At 54.2% G+C, this 8,980-nt stretch overlaps 1 protein-coding gene across 5 annotated transcripts in view; it reads right to left on the bottom strand.

Annotated features, from left to right (window-relative positions):
* Positions 1–5,102: 5,102 nt before the first annotated feature.
* Positions 5,103–8,980, bottom strand: part of LOC123732691 (WD repeat domain phosphoinositide-interacting protein 2) — an 85,674-nt gene continuing 81,796 nt past the window's right edge. For all 5 annotated transcript variants that reach the window (XM_045711941.1, XM_045711943.1, XM_045711945.1 and 2 more), the window contains one exon: positions 5,103–5,239. In XM_045711941.1, the coding sequence (XP_045567897.1) occupies positions 5,124–5,239 (116 nt within the window). In that variant the 3' untranslated portion in view covers positions 5,103–5,123. The remainder of the gene's footprint in view (positions 5,240–8,980) is intronic.

The raw sequence follows: 8,980 nt of genomic DNA, 5'->3' as shown, positions 1-8,980 counted from the left end.
ACTTAGTAATATTTTACATCAATAGCAGTAATCTTAATCGTCACCTTATTTCAGTCTCATCTGAAAGTTGTAAATTCTTGGTTATCTTCACGAAACTCTGGCTAACAAGTTGAATCATCAATACAAAATTGGGTTTAATTATTTATTTACTAAATACCTAACTAATCACACAGAATTACATCTACACAGGTTTGAGTGAAAGAGCGGGAAGACTGAGTAACAAAAGAGAGAAGCTACGCTATCATCGTAAATACAGTATCTTACGCAATTCTAAATTTACCGCCCATTTGAATTAAGGAGAATGCAATAAATATTGACTCTGAGCTGCGCTCGGTAGATTGGTCGTCGATGGAAGGCCGTTTTTTTAATTTTTTTTATCCAGCATGGATCTCTGGTGGTAGAATGGATACTTGGTAGTACCGTCGTCGTGTGGTAGACCAGTTACTCTGTCCGTCCTCTCCTAGCCCACGTCTACAGCTGCTGTTGCTAACGCGACGGCTAGGAGCTATCACTTCTTTAGTGAATAAGAGTTCAAAGTTCATACCAAGTTGCCATACTTTTAAAGCTCATGCTATATTCTGGTTGGTATAGTCGAAATTCATTCTTCCTTCACCTTCACGTTGAAATTCGATGCTAATTCCGTTAGGTTCTTGCGGAGGTTGGCTTAGTTCTGTAGGTGGTCTTTGTCCTTTCGACGTGGGGAATTCCTCACGTCCTTGGAACAGCTTATTATCTGAGCCCTTTTGAAAACGTACGGACCGTCGCCCGAACGTCCTCGGGAACAGAACGGTACGTTTTCGTCAAGGGCTTTATATAGGAGGCGGAGAGAAGGGCGTGTTTCATAGTTTATAACCAATGTCTGTTCACATGGGCGGGGCCTACTGAGTTGAGCATAGTTTTACTCTATGACAAACCGTTCTCTCATTATTAAGAAGCTAATTTTACATTTCATCTTTTCACAAATAGTTTCATATTTAAAAATTTAAATTTCACAACGATTCCATGTGAATCTGATAACTAGAGGGTGTATACTTTCCCAGGTACAGTTTATGTCGTCCTGTCATCAGTCATAATGTCTCAGACGACAACCGACCTGACATCATATTCATTAAGTTCCAACACATATTTACAACTGGTTCTATTACCGAAATATGGTTCCTTTCCCCCCCCACTTGTTTGATGTTCCCAGACTCTCTATATTTAACAGGACAGCAGTCCTTTAGTAGGGTCAGTAAGAGAGGGGAAGGGAGAAAGGTATTTATGGGGGGGGGGGGTCATAATATAATAATAAAGGACTTGTTCTCAACTAGCTACCTGTTTAAGGCTTGTTCTCAACTGGCCTACCTGGTTAAATAAAGAACTTGTTCTCAACTAGCCACCTGGTTAAATGAAGGTGAAATAAATAAATCATCAGTCATAATGTCTGTTACCGAAATATGGTTCCTTCCCCCCACTTGTTTGATGTTCCCAGACTCTCTATGTTTAACTATTCAACAGTCCTTCAGTAGAGTGAGAGAGAGAGGGGAAGAGAGAAAGGTATTTATGGCGGGGTCATAAACCTAAACCTCATGACATGATTTTGCTAGTAATTTTAACAAATATGATTCATATTTAACACAGTGTAAAGCAGCGCACCTCCAGAATCAGAACCTCGTGAAACGTCAAAGGACATTCCAGAAATGACAACACTTTACCTGATTGGTCAGTAGAAGTAAAAACCTTGGCCTACCATGGGTGTTGTTCCTCTGCTGCTTCCTTGAAGAGCAGCTCTTACAATCATTTATGTTTTACTACACTACAAAACACTTTGGCAGAGGGTTAAAAGTCAGTCAGTAAATTAGCAACACAACTCACAGAGAGCACAGATCGGACATCTGCAAATGTTGTTCTGACTCACAGAAGATTCAACAGGCGCAGGTTTAGTAAAAAAAATAAAGAGTTGCATTCTTACAAATTTTATTTAAAATGTATTCACATATCAAGTTACGTTTCCAAGGATTCTTCACAAAACATGTTACTAACCCTTTCGAGTGTTGCATTTATGTCCAAAATAAGTCCCAAAACTGATTATACAAGTGCAGCTTATATTATACAGGTGCAAATCATACTTTACATGCTTGTACACTTAAGGCACTATTTTACCTCCATATTTATATATTATATATATATATATATATATATATATATATATTTGGGCCCATATCACTTGCATGCAATGACTACATCAAGCTTGTGACTCTACAAAACTCCTTGGATGCATCTGTAGTTTGTTTTGAGTCCTCTAATAGAGAGAGAGAGAGAGAGAGAGAGACAGAGAGAGACAGAGAGAGAGAGACAGAGAGAGACAGAGAGAGAGAGACAGAGAGAGACAGAGAGAGAGAGAGAGAGAGAGAGAGAGACAGAGAGAGAGAGAGAGACAGAGAGAGAGAGACAGAGAGAGAGAGAGAGAGAGACAGAGAGAGAGAGAGAGACAGAGAGAGAGAGACAGAGAGAGAGAGAGAGAGAGAGACAGAGAGAGAGAGAGAGACAGAGAGAGAGAAGCAGAGAGAGAGAGAGACAGAGAGAGAGAGAGAGAGAGAGAGAGAGACAGAGAGAGAGAGAGACAGAGAGAGAGAGAGAGAGAGAGAGAGAGAGCAGAGAGAGAGAGAGCAGAGAGACAGAGAGACAGAGAGAGAGACAGAGAGAGAGAGAGAGAGAGAGAGAGAGAGAGAGAGGACATCAACATGAAGGACGGAGAGACATGTCTGTTACATCAACATGAACTTTATTTATTTCACCATCGACACGTTTCAACATTTTATACAAAACAACAAAACCCCATGAATCATTAGGAAACGTCTGGTCACGTGACCCCCCCCGTCCGTCTAGCCGCTCCGCCTCACCCCAGAGGATCATGGGAAGGCGTGTGTCCCGACGAGACCCAGTGGACATGCCCCGCTCTGGATGACGTCACTACCTGTTGTTTTCTGACCCAATCACCTCCCAGGAATGTAGGCCTCTATTGGCTAACCATCCCTGACGGAGGAATCAGCACCATCCAATAGGAATCCCCCCAGCTGACTACTTTAAAATGGTGGACGATGGCAATGTCCATGCTAAAACAGGTTATACACACACACACACGATGAGTCCTCACACACACCTCAGAGAAAATGGCGTAATTCCTCACCCGATCAGACACTGGTCTGACTGATCTGTCAATCGATTTCATCTGCCAATGTCTGAAGGCCTCAGAGAGAGAGGGGGCGGGGGCTTGTCCACTGAGCCTTCATCTGATTGGGTAGCCAGTGAGCGACTGGGAAGCTAAGGTATGCTAATGTACATGCCCAGCACACACACACACACACACACACACACACACACACACACACACACACTTCAGAGGTCCTTGTTAGAGCGGTGCGTAGCGTTCTGGTCTTGGCACATGTACATGCAAAGCTACAGAGTCGCCTGCACAGGTAGACAGAGGGAGGGGGAGACAGAGAGGGAGGAGGGAGAGAGAGGGAGGAGGGGAGACAGAGAGGGAGGGGGAGACAGAGAGGGAGGAGGGGAGACAGAGAGGGAGGAGAGAGGGAGGGGGAGACAGAGAGGGAGGAGAGAGGGAGGGGGAGACAGAGAGGGAGGAGAGAGGGAGGGGGAGACAGAGAGGGAGGAGAGAGGGAGGAGGGAGGAGAGGGGAGGAGAGAGGGAGGGGGAGACAGAGAGGAGGAGGGGAGAGAGAGGGAGGAGGGGAGACAGAGAGGGAGGAGGGGAGACAGAGAGGGAGGGGAGACAGAGAGGGAGGAGGGGAGACAGAGAGGGAGGAGAGAGGGAGGGGGGAGACAGAGAGGGAGGAGAGAGGGAGGGGGAGACAGAGAGGGAGGAGAGAGGGAAGAGGGAGGAGAGAGGGAGGAGGGAGGAGAGAGGGAGGAGAGAGGGAGGGGGGAGACAGAGAGGGAGGAGGGAGATAGAGGGAGGGGGAGACAGAGGGAGGGGGGGAGACAGAGAGGGAGGAGAGAGGGAGGAGGGACGGAGGGGGTGGGACAGAGAGGGAGGAGAGAGGGAGGAGGGAGACAGAGAGGGAGGAGGGAGGGAGGAGGGAGGGGAGAGGGAGGGGGTGGAGACAGAGAGGGAGGAGAGAGGGAGAGGGAGGAGGGGGACAGAGAGAGGGAGGAGGGGAGACAGAGAAGGAGGAGGGAGACAGAGAGGGAGGAGAGACGGGAGAGAGAGGGAGTAGGGGAGACAGAGAGAGAGGGAGGGAGACAGAGAGGGAGGAGGGGGAGACAGAGAGGGAGGAGGGAGGGAGGAGGGGGAGACAGAGATGGAGGAGGGGGAGACAGAGAGGGAGGAGAGAGGGAGGAGGGAGGGAGAGGGAGGGGGAGACAGAGAGGGAGGAGAGAGGGAGGAGGGGAGACAGAGAGGGAGGAGGGGAGACAGAGAGGGAGGGGGAGACAGAGAGGGAGGAGGGGAGACAGAGAGGGGGGAGACAGAGAGGGAGGAGAGAGGGAGGGGGGAGACAGAGAGGGAGGAGAGAGGGAGGAGGGAGGAGAGAGGGAGGAGAGAGGGAGGGGGAGACAGAGAGGGAGGAGGGAGATAGAGGGAGGGGGAGACAGAGGGAGGGGGGAGACAGAGAGGGAGGAGAGAGGGAGGAGGGACGGAGGGGGGTGGAGACAGAGAGGGAGGAGAGAGGGAGGAGGGAGACAGAGAGGGAGGAGGGAGGGAGGAGGGAGGGGAGAGGGAGGGGGGTGGAGACAGAGAGGGAGGAGAGAGGGAGAGGGAGGAGGGGGACAGAGAGAGGGAGGAGGGGAGACAGAGAAGGAGGAGGGAGACAGAGAGGGAGGAGAGACGGGAGAGAGAAAGGGAGGAGGGGAGACAGAGAGAGAGGGAGGGAGACAGAGAGGGAGGAGGGGGGAGACAGAGAGGGAGGAGGAGGGAGGAGGGGGGAGACAGAGATGGAGGAGGGGGGAGACAGAGAGGGAGGAGACAGAGAGGGAGGGAGGGAGAGAAAGGGAGGAGGGGAGAAACATGTACATCCACAGACAGACGGACAGAGGCGCTGTTGAACGCTGAGAGTTGTTAATCCCACCCTCCATGTTTCCTAGCAGCACCAGAGGGGCTCTCTGATTGGTTTCTGTGGCCGTCAGTCAGTCCGTCTCCAGGATGAGTGGCGGCTGCTCCTCATTCTCATCGTCCAATCGCAGATCGCTGAGGTCATCCTCTAGTCCCGCCCCTCCCACTGCACCCGCCTCCTCACAGTAACCTGAGGAGAGGACATGGGTCAGAGGTCAAGAGTCAAGGTGGAGGGATACCCTGCTGGGATACTACCCTGCCTGCTGGGATACTACCCTGCCTGCTGGGATACTACCCTGCCTGCTGGGATACTACCCTGCCTGCTGGGATACTACCCTGCCTGCTGGGATACTACCCTGCCTGCTGGGATACTACCCTGCCTGCTGGGATACTACCCTGCTGGGATACTACCCTGCCTGCTGGGATACTACCCTGCCTGCCGGGATGCTACCCTGCCTGCTGGGATGCTACCCTGCTGGGATACTACCCTGCCTGCTGGGATACTACCCTGCCTGCTGGGATACTACCCTACCTGCTGGGATACTACCCTGCCTGCTGGGATACTACCCTGCCTGCTGGGATACTACCCCTACTGGGATACTACCCTGCCTGCCGGGATACTACCCTACCTGCTGGGATACTACCCTGCCTGCTGGGATACTACCCTGCCTGCTGGGATACTACCCTGCCTGCTGGGATACTACCCTGCCTGCTGGGATACTACCCTGCCTGCTGGGATACTACCCTGCCTGCCGGGATACTACCCTGCCTGCCGGGATACTACCCTGCCTTCTGGGATACTACCCTGCCTGCTGGGATACTACCCTGCCTGCTGGGATACTACCCTGCTGGGATACTACCCTGCCTGCTGGGATACTACCCTGCCTGCTGGGATACTACCCTGCCTGCTGGGATACTACCCTGCCTGCTGGGATACTACCCTGCCTGCTGGGATACTACCCTGCCTGCTGGGATACTACCCTGATGGGATACTACCCTGCCGGCTGGGATACTACCCTGCCTGCTGGGATACTACCCTGCCTGCTGGGATACTACCCTGCCTGCCGGGATACTACCCTGCCTGCCGGGATACTACCCTGCCTGCCGGGATACTACCCTGCCTGCCGGGATACTACCCTGCCTGCCGGGATACTACCCTGCCTGCTGGGATACTACCCTGTCGGGATACTACCCTGCTGGGATACTACCCTGCCTGCTGGGATACTACCCTGCCTGCTGGGATACTACCCTGCTGGGATACTACCCTGCCTGCTGGGATACTACCCTGCCTGCTGGGATACTACCCTGCCTGCTGGGATACTACCCTGTCGGGATACTACCCTGCTGGGATACTACCCTGCCTGCTGGGATACTACCCTGCCTGCCGGGATACTACCCTGCCTGCCGGGATACTACCCTGCCTGCTGGGATACTACCCTGTCGGGATACTACCCTGCTGGGATACTACCCTGCCTGCCGGGATACTACCCTGCCTGCCGGGATACTACCCTGCCTGCCGGGATACTACCCTGCCTGCCGGGATACTACCCTGCCTGCTGGGATACTACCCTACTGGGATACTATCCTGCCTGCTGGGATACTACCCTGCCCTGCTGGGATACTACCCTGCCTGCTGGGATACTACCCTGCCTGCTGGGATACTACCCTGCTGGGATACTACCCTGCCTGATGGGATACTACCCTGCCTGCTGGGATACTACCCTGCCTGCTGGGATACTACCCTGCTGGGATACTACCCTGCCTGCTGGGATACTACCCTGCCTGCTGGGATACTACCCTGCCTGCTGGGATACTACCCTGCTGGGATACTACCCTGCCTGCTGGGATACTACCCTGCCTGCTGGGATACTACCCTGCCTGCTGGGATACTACCCTGCCTGCTGGGATACTACCCTGCCTGGGATACTACCCTGCCGGCTGGGATACTACCCTGCCTGCTGGGATACTACCCTGCCTGCTGGGATACTACCCTGCCTGCCGGGATACTACCCTGCCTGCCGGGATACTACCCTGCCTGCCGGGATACTACCCTGCCTGCCGGGATACTACCCTGCCTGCCGGGATACTACCCTGCCTGCTGGGATACTACCCTGTCGGGATACTACCCTGCTGGGATACTACCCTGCCTGCTGGGATACTACCCTGCCTGCTGGGATACTACCCTGCTGGGATACTACCCTGCCTGCTGGGATACTACCCTGCCTGCTGGGATACTACCCTGCCTGCTGGGATACTACCCTGTCGGGATACTACCCTGCTGGGATACTACCCTGCCTGCTGGGATACTACCCTGCTGGGATACTACCCTGCCTGCTGGGATACTACCCTGCCTGCTGGGATACTACCCTGCCTGCTGGGATACTACCCTGCCTGCTGGGATACTACCCTGCCTGCCGGGATACTACCCTGCCTGCCGGGATACTACCCTGCCTGCCGGGATACTACCCTGCCTGCCGGGATACTACCCTGCCTGCTGGGATACTACCCTGCTGGGATACTACCCTGCCTGCTGGGATCCTACCCTGCCCTGCTGGGATACTACCCTGCCTGCTGGGATACTACCCTGCCTGCTGGGATACTACCCTGCTGGGATACTACCCTGCCTGCTGGGATACTACCCTGCCTGCTGGGATACTACCCTGCCTGCTGGGATACTACCCTGCTGGGATACTACCCTGCCTGCTGGGATACTACCCTGCCTGCTGGGATACTACCCTGCCTGCTGGGATACTACCCTGCCTGCTGGGATACTACCCTGCCTGCTGGGATACTACCCTGCCTGCTGGGATACTACCCTGCCTGCTGGGATACTACCCTGCTGGGATACTACCCTGCCTGCTGGGATACTACCCTGCCTGCTGGGATACTACCCTGCCTGCGGGATACTACCCTGCCTGCTGGGATACTACCCTGCCTGCTGGGATACTACCCTGCCTGCTGGGATACTACCCTGCCTGCTGGGATACTACCCTGCCTGCTGGGATACTACCCTGCCTGCTGGGATACTACCCTGCCTGCTGGGATACTACCCTGCCTGCTGGGATACTACCCTGCCTGCTGGGATACTACCCTGCCTGGGATACTACCCTGCCTGCTGGGATACTACCCTGCCTGCTGGGATACTACCCTGCCTGCTGGGATACTACCCTGCCTGCTGGGATACTACCCTGCCTGCTGGGATACTACCCTGCCTGCTGGGATACTACCCTGCCTGCTGGGATACTACCCTGCCTGCTGGGATACTACCCTGCCTGCTGGGATACTACCCTGCCTGCTGGGATACTACCCTGCCTGCTGGGATACTACCCTGCCTGCTGGGATACTACCCTGCCTGCTGGGATACTACCCTGCCTGCTGGGATACTACCCTGCCTGCTGGGATACTACCCTGCCTGCTGGGATACTACCCTGCCTGCTGGGATACTACCCTGCCTGCTGGGATACTACCCTGCCTGCTGGGATACTACCCTGCCTGCTGGGATACTACCCTGCCTGCTGGGATACTACCCTGCCTGCTGGGATACTACCCTGCCTGCTGGGATACTACCCTGCCTGCTGGGATACTACCCTGCCTGGGATACTACCCTGCCTGCTGGGATACTACCCTGCCTGGGATACTACCCTGCCTGCTGGGATACTACCCTGCCTGCTGGGATACTACCCTGCCTGCTGGGATACTACCCTGCCTGCTGGGATACTACCCTGCCTGCTGGGATACTACCCTGCCTGCTGGGATACTACCCTGCCTGCTGGGATACTACCCTGCCTGCTGGGATACTACCCTGCCTGCTGGGATACTACCCTGCCTGCTGGGATGCTACCCTGCCTGCTGGGATACTACCCTGCCTGCTGGGATACTACCCTGCCTGGGATACTACCCTGCCTGCTGGGATACTACCCTGCCTGCTGGG

This window comes from Salmo salar, unplaced genomic scaffold (genome assembly GCF_905237065.1).
Source record: "Salmo salar unplaced genomic scaffold, Ssal_v3.1, whole genome shotgun sequence".
In the NCBI taxonomy this organism is placed as follows: Eukaryota; Metazoa; Chordata; class Actinopteri; order Salmoniformes; family Salmonidae; genus Salmo; species Salmo salar.
The sequence above is the reverse complement of the archived record's forward strand: the minus strand, read 5'-3'. Positions and strand labels throughout refer to the sequence as shown.